The sequence below is a fragment of the Pristis pectinata genome, chromosome 10 (assembly GCF_009764475.1).
Source record: "Pristis pectinata isolate sPriPec2 chromosome 10, sPriPec2.1.pri, whole genome shotgun sequence".
Classification (NCBI taxonomy): domain Eukaryota; kingdom Metazoa; phylum Chordata; class Chondrichthyes; order Rhinopristiformes; family Pristidae; genus Pristis; species Pristis pectinata.
This window is the reverse complement of record NC_067414.1, coordinates 20,698,880-20,715,670: the sequence shown is the minus strand read 5'-3', so window position 1 is coordinate 20,715,670 and position 16,791 is coordinate 20,698,880. Positions and strand designations below refer to the sequence as shown.

Sequence of the window (16,791 nt, the reverse complement as noted above, 5' to 3'; positions counted from 1 at the left end):
GTGCTGACTGTCCCGAATCAGACCCTGCCTCCCCAAATGTTGGTAGATCCTGTCGCTCAGAATCCCCTCCAGCAGTTTACCCACCACTGATGTCAGACTCATTGGCCTGTAGTTTCCTGGCTTGTTTTTGCTACCTTTTTTAAACAATGGTACCTCATTAGCCACTCTCCATTCCTGCCGAACCTCACCTGTGGCCAGAGATGAAGCAAAAGTCTCTGCAAGAGCCTCCGCAATTTCATCTCTAGCTTCCCACAAGGTCCAAGAATGCACCAGGTCAGGCCCTGGGGATTTATCCACCTTAATGCACCTTAAGGCCTCCAACACCTCCTCCCTGCTAATTCATACAGTGGGATGCAAAAGTTAGGGCACCCCTGGTCAAAATTTCTGTTACTGTGAATAGCTAAGCAAGTAAAAGGTGACCTGATTTCCAAAAGGCATAAAGTTAAAGATGACACATTTCTTTAATATTTTAAGCAAGATTACTTTTTTTTCCATCTTTTACAGTTTCAAAATAACAAAAAAGGAAAAGGGCCCGAAGCAAAAGTTTGGGCACCCTGCATGGTCAGTACTTAGTAACACCCCCTTTGGCAAGTACCACAGCTTATAAACACTTTCTGTAGCCAGCTAAGAGTCTTTCAATTCTTGTTTGAGGGATTTTCACCCATTCTTCCTTGCAAAAGGCTTCTAGTTCTGTGAGATTCTTGGGCTGTCTTGCATGCACTGCTCTTTTGAGGTCTATCCAGAGATTTTCAATGATGTTTAGGTCAGGGACTGTGAGGGCCATGGCAAAACCTTCAGCTTGTGCCTCTTGAGGTAGTCCATTGTGGATTTTGAGGTGTGTTTAGGATTGTTATCCTGTTGTAGAAGCCATCCTCTTTTCATTGTCAACTTTTTTACAAATGGTGTGATGTTTGCTTCCAGAATTTGCTGGTATTTAATTGAATTCATTCTTCCCTCTACCAGTGAAACGTTCCCCGTGCCACTGGCTGCAACACAAGCCCAAAGCATTATTGATCCACCCCAGTGCTTAACAGTTGGAGAGGTGTTCTTTTCATGAAATTCTGCACCCTTTTTTCTCCAAACATAGCTTTGCACATTGCGGCCAAGAAGTTCTATTTTAACTTCATCAGTCCACAGGACTTGTTTCCAAAATGCATCAGGCTTGTTTAGATGTTCCTTTGCAAACTTCTGATGCTGAATTTTGTGGTGAGGACGCAGGAAAGTTTGGAGAAAAAAGGGTGCAGAATTTCATGAAAAGAACACATCTCCAACTGTAAAGCACGGGGCTGGATCAATCATGCTTTGGGCTTGTGTTGCAGCCAGTGGCATGGATACATTTCACTGGTAGAGGGAAGAATGAATTCAATTCAATACCAGCAAATTCTGGAAGAAAACATCACACCATCTGTAAAAAAGCTGAAGGTGAAAAGAGGATGGCTTCCACAACAGGATAACGATCCTAAACACACCTCAAAATCCACAATGGACTACCTCAAGAGGCACAAACTGAAGGTTTTGCCATGGCCCTCACAGTTCCCCGACCTAAACATCATCGAAAATCTGTGGATAGACCTCAAAAGAGCAGTGCATGCAAGACAGCCCAAGAATCTCACAGAACTAGAAGCCTTTTGCAAGGAAGAATGGGCGAAAATCCCCCAAACAAGGATTGAAAGACTCTTAGCTGGTTACAGAAAGCGTTTACAAGCTATGATACTTGCCAAAGGGGGTGTTACTAAGTACTGAGCATGCAGGGTGCCCAAACTTTTGCTTCGGGCCCTTTTCCTTTTTTGTTATTTTGAAACTGTAAAAGATGGAAATAAAAAAGTAATCTTGCTTAAAATATTAAAGAAATGTGTCATCTTTATGTCTTTTGGAAATCAGGTCACCTTTTACTCGCTTAGCTATTCACAGTAACAGAAATTGTGACCAGGGGTGCCCAGACTTTTGCATGCCACTGTATGTGGTCCATGCCAACACCACTTATTTCCCCCATTTCTTTAACTTCCATCATTTTCCCCACAGTAAAAACTGATGAGAAATATTCATTGAAAATCTCACCCATTTCCTTTGGTACCACACACAGATGGCCATGGTGATCATTAAGGGGACCCATTCTCTCCCTAGCCAGCCTTATACTTTTAATATACCTGTAGAATCTCTTGCAATTTTGCCTCACCTTGCCCGCCAGATCCTCCTCATATCCCTTTTTTGCCTTCCTACTTCTCTCTTAAGTGCACTCCTACACTTCTTGTAGTCATCAAGAGATTCACTAGTTCCCAATTGCTTATGTGCAGTCTGTGCCTCCCTCGTTTTCTCATCCAGAGCCTCAATATCTTTTGTCAACCAGGGCTCCCTGAACCTGCCAGCCTTGCCCTTCACCCTAACAGGAACATGCAGGCCCTGAACTCTTGACATCACACCTTTAAAGGCGTCCCACTTGGCAGATGCTCATTTCGCTGCAAATAATCTTGTCCAATCAACCACTGCAACATTCTGCCTAATGGCTCCAAAATTTGCTCTGCCCCAGATCAGGACCTTAACCTGTGAACCAACCGTATCCTCCTTCTCCATAACTATTTTAAAACTAGTAAAATTATGGTCACTGGTCCCAAAGTGCTCGCCGACAGACACTTCCGCCACTTGCCCCACCTCATTCCCCTGGAGGAGGTTGTTTCACAGTCTCTGGTAGATCCCTCTAGATATTGACCAAGGAACCTTTCTTGGACACATTTCACAAATCCTACTTTACCCAAGCCTTTCACACTATGGTTGGCTCAGTCAATATTAGGGAAGTTAAAATCTCCTACTAATACTACTCTATTATGTTCACAACCAGCTGCAATCTCTCTACATATCTGCTCCTCCGATTCCTGCTGACTATTGGGGGGACCTATAATACAATCACATCAGAATCCCCTTTCTATCCACATGGGCCTCACTGAATGATCCCCCAAGAAAATCCTCTCTCAGGAACATTGTTATATCCTCTTTCATTAAGAAAGCAACTCCCCCTCCTCTCTTACCCGCACCTCTGTCATGCCTGTAGCATCTGTATCCTGGAACACTGAGCTGCCAGTCCTGCCCTTCCCTCAGCCATGTTTCTGCTATGGCTATGATATCCCAGTTTCCAGAGCCAATCCCCACATTGAGTTCATCTGCCTGACCTGTCAAGCCTCTTGCATTGAAATAAATGCAGTTTAAACCAATGGTCTTTCCTCTCCCTTTACTGTGCTCCTGTCTATCCTGACAACTAAGTTTGTTCTCATTGGCTACAGTATTATACCCCGATTTCTTATCAGCCACTCTACTGCTCAGGGCCCTATCCCCCTGCCACTCTATTTTAAACCCTCCTGAGTAGCACTAGCAAATCTCCCAGCCAGGATATTGGTCCCCCTCTAGTTCAGGTGCAACTTGTCTCTCTTACACAGGTCACCCCGCCCCCAGAATAGATCCCAATGATCCAAGAACTTGAATCCGTGCCCTCTGCACCGGCCCCTCAGCCACACATTCATCTGAGCTAGCTTTCTATTTCTACCCTCACTAGCACGGGGCACTGAGAGTAATCCAGAGATTACTACCCTTGAGGTCATGCTTTTTAGTTTCTCTCCTAACTCCCTATATTCGCTACACAAGACCTCATCCTTCTTTCTACCATTGGTACCGACATGCACCATGACCTCTGGCTGTTCACCCTCCCCCTTGAGAATGTTTTGCAGCTGCTCTGAGGCATCCTTGACCTTAACACTATGGAGGTAACATACCATCTTGGAGTCTTATTTACCATCACAGAAATAGCTATCTGCCTCCCTTAACAATGGAGTCCTCTAATACCATTGCTCTCCCAGTCTTTGTTCTGTCCTTCTGTGCCGCAATGCCCTGTGTTGTGCCATGAACTGAGCTGTACCTTCTGTTTTCCCCTGGGAGGAAATCCTATCCTATAGTATCTATCACAGTATACCTGTTTGAGAGAATGACCACAGGAGACTCCTGGACTACCTTACTGCCCTTCCTGATGGTCACCCATTTCCTCTCCTATATCTGCAGCCTGATCAACTCACTAAATGTACTTTATACTACATTTTCACATCAACAATCAAACGGCCATTTATACAAATCCCACATTAATTTCATTTTATTCTCCCGACATTCACATCAATCTCCCCCAAAATTCTCACCAATCCACAGGAGGGGCAATTTGCACTGGCCAGTTGAGCTGCCAGCTTGAGAAAGCATAGTGACTGTTACACTGTGATGGAAAAGCACAGCGATAAACTTGCAGAGCTCAGTGACTGATAGGCTGTAGTTGGAAAGTTCATTGACTGCTTCGAAATCTCAGTGACTTTTATCCTGGGATAGGACCAACAGATATACTGTGATAGCACACTCCTGTGACTGATACACTGTGAAAGGAATGCTTGGAGATTTTTATATTGTGTCAGGAAATCTCAACTTCTGCAGATCTGTAGAAGTAAAGCACAGTGGCTGGTACATTAAAATGTACTGCAACTGAGATGCAGTTGGAGATGAAAGCAGGCAGAGGCCTGGGCAGATAGGCATGTAGGCAGAGACATTGACCTCCTCGGGCTCATATTTTACTGCTTTCCCAGAAGACTGTGGTTGACTTGAAGCTGCTTTTTGAACTCGTATTTCCTTATGACACAGATGGAGGCCATTTGGCTCATCAAGTCTATGCCGGTTCTTAGAATAATCCTATTTCCCCACTTATTTCCATGTTTCCTTCTGGCTCACCCGTGCCCATCAACTCCCCTCAGATTCTACCATATACCTACGCACTAGGGCAATTTACAGTGGGATATTTGATAGCTGATAGGAAATTGGAGCATCTGGGCAAAATCCAGATGGTCACAGGGAGAACTCCAAACAGATCGGACCAGTGATCAGGATCAAACCCTGGTAAATGAAATTGTGTGTCAGCAGCACTATCTGCTTCACCACAGTGCCACCAAATTTCTTTCCCTAATTTCAAACTGGGGCCTTTTCGCATGTTTGGCAAACGTGATATCCACTATACTTCAGGCTCCAGTTCTGTTCTCTGTTCAACAACAGGTGGGCTAATTAGGAACATCAGTGTGTCATCATGTTTCTGGAAGCATGAAGGCGTGGCTGAAAAATTGGTGCGGGGGCAGGGATTCAGATTTTTGGACCATTTGGAACTCTTCTAGGGCAGTGGTGACCTGTAGAAGAGGGATGGGTTGCACCTGAACTGGAGGGGGACCAATATCCTGGTGGACCAATTTGCTGGTGCTTCTGGAGAGGCTTTAAACTAGATTGGCAGGCGGGTGGGATCCTAAGCAGCAAGGATGCAAATAAGAGGCTGGAAAGTGATACAGAAGTCAGCAACAGCAGGTTTAAAAGACAAGACCAGCAGGAGAATGGCAGGGAGTGAGGAAAGTCTATGGTATTAAATTCATGTTTCCGGGACTCGCAGAACTGAGTTATAGGGAGTGGTTGGACAGGCTAGAACTCTTTTCCTTGGAGCGTAGGTAATCTTAGAGAGGTGTATAAAATCATCAGGGCTATAGACCAGGTGAATGCACACAGTCTTTTTCCCAGGTTTGGGGAATCAAGAACTAGAGGGCATAGATTTAAGGTGAAAGGGGCAAGATTTAATAGGAACTTGAGGGGCATTTTTTTTTACACAGAGGGCAGTACCTACGTGGGATGAGCTGCCAGAGGAAGTGGATGAGACAGGTACATTAACAACATTTAAAAGACAGCTGGACAGGTACATGGATAGGAAAGGTTTAGAAGGATATGGGCTAAACATGGGCAAATGGGACTAGCTTGGATGGGCATTTTGGTCGGCATGGGCCAGTTGGGCCAAAGGGCCTGTTTCCGTGCTGTATGACTCTGTGATGAACCTGCATTCTGACACTCTACAATTCTGTCTACCAGTCTGTGAAAAGAGATTGATCCAATTAACTCCTGCAAAACTACGATATTTCTCTTCCTTAGTGCCTAACAATTTGAACCATGTCTCCAATGTGATGGTTGTTCCTGACCTGTGCCAAATATCTCCATAGAAAAAGGAGGCACTTCATTGAATAAGGAAGGTCGAACAGTCCACCATTGGAACAGGCCTTCCAGTCCATAATGTCGGTGAACGCTATGCCAGCTTAAACTACGTCCCTTCTGCCTGCACATAATCCATATCTCTCCATTCCCTGCATATTCATGTGTCTATCGAAAAGCCTCTTAAGTGACACTCTTGTATCTGTTTCCACCACTACCCCTGGCTGCCCATTCCAGGCAGCTACCACTCAATGTGTGTTAGAAAAAAATTGCTCTGCACATCTCTTTCGAACTTTCCCCCTCTCACCTTAACTGCATGTCCTCTAGTATTTGACATTTCTACCATGGGGAAAAGATTTCTAAATGTCTACCCTATCTGTGCCTCTCATAATTTTACAGAAACTTTTATCAGGACTCTCCTCAGCTCCTGATGCTCCAGAGAAAACAACCTACGTTTGCCCATCCTCTCCTTGATGAGCACTTGTCGGCTCTTGGACTGTACTCACTGGAGTACAGAAGAATGAGAGGGGACCTCATAGAGACATTTAAAATGTTGAAAGGACTGGACAGAGTAGATGTGGTCAAGCTGTTTCCCTTGGTGGGTGAGTCCAGGACCAGAAGGCACAATCTTAGAATTAGAGGGTACAAGTTTAAAACAGAGATGAGGAGAAATTTCTTTAGCCAGAGGGTGGTGAATTTATGGAATTCCTTGCCATGTACAGCAGTGGAGGCCAGATCATTGGAGGCGTTTAAGGAAGAGATAGATAGGTATCTAAATAGTCAGAGTATCAAGGGATATGGGGATAAGGCCGGAAATTGGGGTTAGGTTTTTTCCCCCCCCCCCCCACCCACAATTTCTCATTTTTTTTTCTTTTTTCCTTTTCTTTGGAGCAGACTCGATGGGCCGAATGCCCTACTTCTGCTCCCTTGTCTTGTGATCCTTATAGCTCATACCCTCTAATCTGGGCAGCATCCTGGTAACCTCTTCTGTACCCTCTCTACTATGTACTTACAGTCCATATATGCTCTTTAATATTTTAAGAATGCTTCAGTTCGTCAGATGACTAAGTATTTAATTTATATTAAAAGCTATAAATGATTCTATTGTATTTTACAGAGCACTGTCGGTATGATAGTTTACATGATGAAATATATATTAATAGAGCATTATTAATTTAGCAATGCACCCTCTCTGTATTAACTTCCAAAGGATTCCAGACATGCATGGAAAATGCAGTGTGTAAGACACTCATTACAATGTGGCAGGTTAATGTTTCTCTTTCATTTTTGTAATTTTTTTCTCTATGTCATGAATTGAAATTTGTCCTCTGGTTTACAGCTAGCATTGCTGTTAAATTACACAGTGTGATCCCACTGGGTCCATTAGCTCTGGAGGTCATGACTCTTCAAGTCCATATCCAAATACTGTACACATGTGATGAGGGTTCCTATCTCTCCTATCCTTTCAGGCAGTGATTTCCAGATGCTCTTCACCCTCAGAGTGAGAATATCTTTTCTCCATTCCTTTCTAATCTTTTGACCAATTCTTAAAGTCCATGCTCCACTGTTTTTGAATCTGCTGCAAAGAAAAAAGTATGTTCTTCTTACTTAGGCTATTCAGCTCTTCATAATTTTATACACCTCAGTCAAGTTTCCCCTGAGCCTCTCTGTTCTAAACAGAACAGCTTATCCAATCTTTCCTCACTGTTAAAAGTTTCCAGCTCTGGCAACATCCTCATAAATCTCCTCTGCACCTCTCCAATGCGATCACATTTGTCCTGTAATGTGGTGATCAGAATTGTAAATGATATTCAAGTTGTCTCCAAACTGGCGAACTAGGTAAATCCAAAGGCATTTTATAACTGTAATGGGGACGTAAGAATAACCAGGGGAAGAGTAGGAGCAATTAGGGAAGACAGGGGCAATCTGTGTGTGGAATCAGATGGTATAGGTGAGGTCTTAAATAAATAGTTTCCATCGGTATTCACAAAGAAAATGACTTTGTGGTTAAACAAAGTGAAAGGGAAGATGAATCCAGGGTGAATTGGCCATTTGGATTCAAAATAGGCTTGCCCATAGAAGACAGAGGGTAGTGGTCGATGGGACTTATTCTGGCTGGAGGTCCGTAACTAGTACTGGGACCTCTGCTGTTTGTGATGTAGATGTAGATGGGTGGGTTAGTAATTGCGCAGATGATACAAAAATTGGTGGTGGTGTGGATAGTGTAAGATTGCCAAAGGATACAGTGAGATATAGATCAGTTGCAGATATGGAGAGAGAAATGGCGGATGGAGTTTAATCCGGCAAAATGTGAGGTGTTGCACTTTGGGAGATAAAATTATAAAGGGACAGTACACTGTTAAAGGCAAGACCCTTAACAGTGTTCATATACAGAAGGATCTTGGGGTCCAAGTCCATAGCTCCCTGAAAAAGGCTGCACAGGTTGATAGGGTGGTAAAGAAGGTGTATGGCATGCTTGCCCTTATTAGTTGAGACACTGAGTTCAAGGGTCGGGAAGTTATGTTGCAGTTCTATAAAACTCTAGTTAGGCCGCCTCTGGAGTATTGCATTCAATTCTGGTCGCCGCATTTTCGGAAGGATGTGGAGGCTTTGGAGAGGGTGCAGAACAGGTTTACCAGGATGCTGCCTGGATTAGAGGGCATTTGCTATAAGGAGAGGTTGGACGAACTTGGGTTGTTTTCTCTGGAGTGGCGAAGGCTGAGGGGAAACCTGATAGAGGTTTATAAGATTATGAGAGGCATAGCTGGCATAATAGACAGCTGGTATCTTTACCCCAGGGTAGATATGTCTAATACTAGAAGTTATGCATTTATGCTGAGAGGGGATAAGTTCAAAGGAGGTATGCAGGGTCAAGTTTTTTACACAGAGAGTTGTCTGGAATGCATTGCCAGGGGTGGTGGTGGAGGTAAATACTGTAGAGGCATTCAAGAGGCTCTTAGATAGGCACATGAATGTGCAGAGAATGGAGGGATATGGACAATGTGTAGACAGAAGGGATTAGTTTTGTTAGACATTTAATTACTAGTTTAATTAGTTCGGCACAACATCATGGGCTAAAGGGCCTGTTCTTGTGCTGTGCTGCTGTATGTTCTATGAAATTTTCATGCCAGCCTCCATAAGTAAAAAGAAGGTACTTAATACCTTAGCGAGCTTAAAGGAGGACAAATCCCGTGGGACAGAGGAGATTTATCTCTGGCTGCTATGGGAGGCAAGAGAAGAGATTCCTGGCGCTCTTGCTGAGATCTTTAAATCTTCCCTGGTCACAAGTGAGCTACTAGATGACTGGAGGAGGGTAAATGTGGTCCCACTTTTCAAGAAGGGCAGCAGGGAAAACCCTGGCAATTACAGACCTGGGAGCCTAACATCAGTGATAGGGTAGTTGTTATGAGGGACAGGATTAATGATCACTTGGAAAGTCAGGAACTAATAGTGATAGCCAGCATAATTTAGCAAGGGCAGATCTTTATCTCTTCTCTACTCTTCCATCGGGTAGAAGATACAGGTGCCTGAGGGCACGTACCACCAGACTTAAGGACAGCTTCTACCCCATTGTGATAAGACTATTGAACAGTTCCTTTATACATTGAGATGGACTATGACCTATGGCCTCATGACCTCACGATCTACCTTGTTGTGACCTTGCACCTTATTGCGCTGCACTTTCTCTGCAGCTGTGACACTTTACTCTGTACTGTTATTTTTTTTACCTGTACTACATCAATGCACTCTACTAACTTTAAGTAACTGCACTGTGTAATGAATTGACCTGTAAGATCGGTTTGTAAGACAAGTTTTTCACTGTACCTCGGTACAAGTGACAATAATAAACCAATACCAATACCAATAGCAATGAATTTTTTTTGAGGAGGTTACAAAGTGGATTCACAAGGTACTGCAGCAGATGTGGTTTACATGGACTTCAGTAAGGCCATCAGCAAGATGCCTCATGGGAGACTGCCCCAGAGGGTTAGGGCCAAAGCTGGGCTGAGAAGTGGCAGATGGAGTTCAACCCAGAAAAGTGTGAAGTGATTCACTTTGGAAGGTCAAATTTGAAGGCAGAATACAGGGTTAATGGCAGGATTCTTAGCAGTGTGGAGGAACAGAGGGATCTTGGGGTCCAAGTCCACATATCCCTCAAAGTTGCCGCACAAGTTGATAGGGTTGTTAAGAAAGCATATGGCATGTTGGCCTTCATTAGTCAGGGGATTGAGTTCAAGAGCCGCGAGGTAATGTCGCAGCTCTATAAAACCCTGGTTAGACCACACTTGGAATATTGGGTTCAGTTCTGGTCGCCTCACTATAGGAAGGATGTGGAAGCTTTAGAAAGGGTGCAGAGGTGATTTACCAGGACGCTACCTGGATTGGAGAGCACGTCTTATGAGGATGGGTTGAGGAAGCTAGAGCTTTTCTCTTTGGAGCGAAGGAGGATGAGAGTTGACTTGATAGAAGTGTATAAGACGCTGAGGCATAGATCGAGTGGACAGCCAGAGACTTTTTCCCAGGGTGGAAATAGCTAATATGATGGGGCATCATTTTTAAGGTAATTGGAGGGGTTATCAGAGGTAAGTTTTTTACACAGTGCGTGGAACGGCTACCAGAGGTGCTGGTAGAGGCGGAAACATTGGGGACATTTAAGAGACTCTTAGAAATGTACATGGATAATAGAAACATGGAGGGGTATATGGGAGGGAATAGTTAGATAGATCTTAGACTAGGTTAAAAGGTCGGCACAACATAGTGGGCTGAAGGGCCTGTACTGTGCTGTAATGTCCTATGTTCTAAATGTGAGGTAATGCACTTTGGGAGGTCAAATTCTTGTAGGACTTATGGAGTAAGTGGCAGGGACCTTAGGAGCATTGATGTACAGAGACACCTTGGAGTGCAAGTCCATAACTCTCTGAAAGTGGCATCACAGGTAGCGAAAAAGCATTTGGTACATTTGCCTTCATAGACTGAGGCATTGCGTATAAGATTTGGGATGTCACGTTGCAGTTGCACAAAACATTGGTTAAACCACAATTGAAGTATTGTGTACACTACAGGAAGGATGTGGTAGCAACAGAGAGAATGCAGAAGAGATTAACCAGGATATTGGCTGGAATGGAGGGCTATAATTATAAGAGCGATCGATCGGCCGGGTTTATCCCTACTGCAGCGTAGGAGGTTGATGGGTGACCTTATGGCGGTTTATAAAATTATGAGGGGCATAGACTGGACAGATAGTCGGAATCATTTTCCCAGTGCAGGGGAGTCTAGAACTAGAGTGCAAAGGTTTAAGGTGAGGGGGAGAAATTTAAAGGGGATCTGAGAGGGTAATTTTTCACACAGAAGGTGGCAATTACCTGCAACAAACTGCCAGAGGATGTGGTGGAGGCAGATATAATTACGTTTAATAAGGCATTTGGACAGGTACTTGGTTGGGAAAGACAGAGAGGGATAAGGGCCTGATGTGAGCAAATAGGATTAGCGGAGACAGTTTTCATGGTCACATGGTTGAGGTGGCCCGAAGGAGCCTGTTTCTTTTCTGTATGTTTCCATGATACATATTGAAGATCCTTCATGATCCTTGTTGGAAGTTGAAGTGCTGTTTCCCGAGCTTACATCGGGCTTTGTTGGAACAGTGTAGGAGGCCAAAGGCAGAGAGATCAGACTGGGAATGGGATGGTTATAAAGAAAGAAATTTTAGGTTGAAAGAATTACACTGTTTTCCCAGAGAGAAGAGGTTCAAAACTGTCGTGCAATGACAGTTATGATTCACCAAATAACCCAAACAGCATTAATTGTTTGTCAAAAACTTTTATATTCTGCTTATACTTTTATATTATGCTTATTGTTTTCATTTGCCTCCTCAGGTGATTTAGACTACTATTGGTTGGATCCCGTTACATGGCATGGCAGTGAGACCTCGCCAATCAGCTCGGTAAGTTTGTGTCAGATTTTAATTCTTCATAACATTAGTTTTTTTAGTTTTTGTAGCTGTCCACTTACAATCACATTGCCAATATAATTGATATTATTTAAAGAGTAATTGATAAAATGACTTGCATTAATAAGGTATAATTAAATGTCCTGATTCTGAAAAGCTATTGTATAAAAGGTTGTGGTAATCCCAAGTCTTCCCTCTGGCTGTGAAACTTGGGTCATCAGATGAACTAACCAGTGCTACCTATGGAAAATCCTTGATAGAGAGTCGGAGGACAATCAGAGTTCTCTCACCACCACTGTCCAGTAAACAGCCAACATTAGCTGAGATGGACAGGGCGTTGTGTGCACATGCCTGGTAGCCACCTACCTAAACAACCAGTCTAATCCAACTTGTAACAAGTTACTCAAACAAATAAGAACTCAAAGGGGCTGGAGGAAATGCTGTCAGAACATCCTGATAGCAAACCTTAAAAAGTGTAACATAGACGCTAGAAATTAGCCTAGGACCAGACAAAATGGTGTCACTCATGAGGAAGAGCACACACCACTTCAAAGAAGGCCATCACACATGCTCAAGAATGACAGCAAGGACAAGGCAGGGAGCTACAGGCTGGTCAGCCTGACGTCAGTGGTGGGGAAATTTACTGGAGGGAACTCTGAGGGACAGGATCTACCAGCATTTGGATCTGGTCTGATTAGGAGGAGTCAGCATGGCTTTGTGTGTGGGAAGTCGTGTTTGACAAATTTTTTAGAGTTTTTTGAAGAGCTAACCAAAGGGTAGATGAGGGTAGGGCAGTGGATGTTGTATATTTGGACTTTGGCAAGGCTTTTGACAAGGACCCACATGCCAGGCTGGTCTGGAAGGATAAGTCCCACGGAATCCAGGGAAAGCTAGTTAGGTGGATTCAAAATTGGCTCGGAGGTAGGAAGCAGAGGGTGGTGGTTGAAGGTTGTTTCTAGGAATGGAGGCCAATGACTAGTGGTGTGCCTCAGGGGTCAGTGTTGGGACCCTTGTTATTCATTATTTACTTCAATGATTTGGATGCCAATGCACAAGGCTTGATCAGCAACTTCGCAGATGACACAAAATTAGGAGGTGTTGTTGATACTGAAAAAGGTTATTGTAGATTACAGGGGGATCTTGATCAGTTAGGGAAGTGGGCCGAGGAGTGGCAAATGGATTTCTTACAGATAAGTGTGAGGTGATACATTTTGGAAATTCAAACCAGCGTAGGACTTATACTATGAGTGGTTGGGCAGTAGGGAGTGTAATGGAACAGAGGGACCTAGGAGTACAAGTACATTGTTCATTGAAAGTGGTGTCACTGGTAGACAGGGTGGTGAAAAAGGCGTTTAGTATGCTGGCCTTCATCAGCAGTGCCATGAGTATAGGAGTTGGGATGTTACATTGCAGTCGTTTTATAAGTCATTGGTGAGGCCGCACTTGGAGTACTGTGTACAGTTTTGGTCACCCTCTTATAGGAAAGACATGGTTAAACTGGAAAAAGTGCAGAAAAGATTTACGAGGATGTTGCCAGGAATAAAAGGCCTGAGGCATAGGGAGAGGTTGGCCAGGCTAGGTCTTTATTCCTTGGAACATAGGAGGATGAGGGGCGACCTTGTAGAAGTGTTTAAAATTGTGAGAGGCATAGATAACGTGGATGGTAACAGTCTTTTCCCCAGGGTAGGGGAGTCCAAAACTAGGGGGCATAGGTTTAGAGTGAGAGTGGAAAGATTTAAAAGGGACCTGAGAGACAACCTTTTCACACAGAGGGTGGTGAATATATGGAATGAGCTGCCAGAGGAAGTGGTTGAGGCAGGAACAACAGTATCATATAGGAAGAACTTGGATAGGTACATGCAGGGGTGGGGCTTAGAGGGATATGGGCCAAATGCAGGAAATTGGGACTAGCTGGGTGGACAATGTGGTCGGCATGGACTGGTTGGGCTGAAGGGCCTGTACCATGCTGATTTGCACCATGACTATGACAATCGCACCTTGGAGGCAGAAAAATACCAAAATAAGAAGAAAGGGAACAAGACCTAAGCACTTGAGATTTGACCCTCTCATTAACCCCTCACTGTGGTGTTTCCCAGAGAATCTGTAGCACGAGGATTGGACTTTTCAGCTATCAGATCTACCAGCTGATCCATGGATGAGATCAGCTGTGAGGGATTACCAATAATAATGATGATGATGTGACCAAGTATAGGAGAGTTCCATATAAAAATGGAAAATGACAGTAATACTAAACAGCTCAGGCAGCATCTGTGGAAAAAGAAGCGGAGTTAACATTTCAGGTGGATGCAACTGCATTATTTCATTTCCCTTGCTTGTTTCTATGCTTGAACCAATGCTATATCCACATTGATGTGTTTCCTCAACTCAGTGAGCCATTATTTGTGTGGTACTCTTTGAAAATCCTTATATTTTGTAATTACTGGTTCTCCTATATCTACCCTGTTTGTTACATCCTCAAAAACCTATCAGAATTTTCAAACACAATTTTCCTTTCATAAATCATGTTGACTCTTCGGATTCATTTTATGGTTTTATGACTGTCTTTTTATCCCATAATAATGGATTCTAGCAACTTTGCCAACAACTGATAACAGCTAATTAGCTAATCATTCCTATTTTTGCACTCTTCCCTTATTAAAATAACATGATTCCATATGCTGCCTTCCAGTCTTTTGTAAGAACAAGGGAATTTTGGAAGATTATCTCCAATGAATCTTCTTCAGCAGTCCTTTGATATCAAGGGTGACTTGCTTCCACTCTGTTCTGTTGGTTCTGAGATGGCTAACAAGGTCAATATGTGGAGTCCAGACTTATCCATGGATGGGAAGGTGGTGCTCGATGGGGTTTGTGAGCTGCTTAGACCAGGCCTCTGAGCTTCAGTTCATGGCCTTGACATTCTCAATACCATTCCCAATGCTTCTTCTCCACGTTGAGTCATCATGAGGCAGTATTCCCAGGATTCAGTGGGCATGTTGCATTCTTCAAGTAGGCTTTAAGCTCATCCTTGAACCTTTCCCTTTGTCTTCCTGGTTATCTCTTCCCATGACAAACTTGGAATAGGACACCTGTTTCTAGAGTCTGGTGTCAGGTGTACACATAATGTAGCCTGTCTGATCTACCAACTTGAATGTAACTATTGCCTCAGTACTTGGGTTGTTGACCTGGAAGAAGACATTGATGTTAGTACCTTTCTGGTGAATTTAGAGGACCCTCCAGAGACAGGTGGTGGTATCTTTCCAGTGCCTTGAGGTGCCTGCTGTAAGTAGTCCAGATCTCATAGCAGGGACACTGAGGAGCGGATCGGGAGGCAGATTTTGGAAAGGTGCAAAAATTACAGGGTTGTTGTCATGGGTGATTTCAACTTCCCTAACATTGATTGGCACCTCCTTGGTGTAAGGAGGATAGATGGGGCAGAGTTTGTTACCTGTGTCCGGGAAGGATTCCTGACACAGTATGTGGACAGGGACTAGATGGGTGGGCACCATGGTCAGCATGGACTCGTTGGGCTGAAGGGCCTGTATCCGTGCTATATTACTCAATGACCCTATGATTCTATGGATTGTATTATAGGTCCCCCAATGGTCAGCAGGAATGAGAGGAGCAAGTATGTGGGGAGATCTTGGATAGCTCTAAGAATAATAGGGTTGTAATAATAGATTTCAACTTCCCTCATGTTGACTGGGCCTGCTATAGGGCAAACGGCATTGATAGGGCAAAATTTGTTAAGTGTCCAGGAAAGTTTTCTCAAACAATTTGTAGGTGGCCCTACTAGAGAGGGGACAACACTTGATCTCCTATTGGGAAATAAGGCTGGGCAAATGACAGTATTGTCAGTGGAGGAGCATTTTGAGACCAGTGAACATAATTCTATTAGTTTTAAAATAATTATGGAAAAAGATGGAACTGGTCCACAAGTAAAAACAAAAGTCCTAAATTTGGATAGGGAAAATTTTGAAGACATTCGACAGGAACTTGCAAAGGTTGATTGGGAAAGGCTATTTGCAGGTAAAGGGACGTCTGACAAGTGGGAGGCTTTTAACAGTGAGATATGGAGTGTTCAGCAACAGCATGTTCCTGTTAGAGTGAAGGATAAGGCTGGCAGGAGTAGGGAGCCCTGACTGATGAGGAATATTGAGGCACTGGTCAGGATAAAGGAGACACTTGACAGGTATGGACAGCTGGGATCAAGCGAATCCATTGTGGAATATAAGGGATGTGGGAGTATACTTGAGAGAAATTAGCAGGGCAAAAGGAGGACATGGAATAGCTCTGGCAGATTAATCATAAGAGACTCTGCAAGTATCTTAAAAGCAATAGAGTGACTAGAGAAAGAATAGGTCCCCTTAGGAATCAATGTGGTTGTCCGTGTGTGGAGCCACAGGAGATGGGCAAACTTTTAAGTGAATATTTCTCATCGGTATTTACTATGGGGAAGGTCATAGAAGCTAAGGAATTAAGGAAAATTAATATGTATTAGAACATATCAAGATTACAACAGAGGAGGTGTTGGCGGTCTTAAAGCATATTAAAGTAGATAAATCATGAGCCTGATGAAGTGTATTCTAGGACATTGTGAGAGGCTAGGGAAGAAATTGCATGAGCCCTGACAGAGATATTTATATCATCTTTAGCCATGGGTGAGGTACCAGAAGACTGTAGGATGGCTACTGTTGTTCCTATATTTAAGAAGAGCTGTAAGGGCAAGATGGGGAACTGCAGGTTGCTGAGCCTAAGTAGTGGGAAAGTTAGTGGAGGGGATTCTGAGAGACAGGAGTTACCAACATTTGGAA

At 43.7% G+C, this 16,791-nt stretch overlaps 1 protein-coding gene across 18 annotated transcripts in view; it reads left to right on the top strand.

The window, feature by feature from the left end:
- Positions 1 to 16,791, top strand: part of LOC127575471 (regulating synaptic membrane exocytosis protein 1-like) — a 587,418-nt gene that overhangs the window by 332,015 nt on the left and 238,612 nt on the right. For all 18 annotated transcript variants that reach the window (XM_052025399.1, XM_052025392.1, XM_052025387.1 and 15 more), the window contains one exon: positions 11,907 to 11,974. In XM_052025399.1, the coding sequence (XP_051881359.1) occupies positions 11,907 to 11,974 (68 nt within the window). The remainder of the gene's footprint in view (positions 1 to 11,906; positions 11,975 to 16,791) is intronic.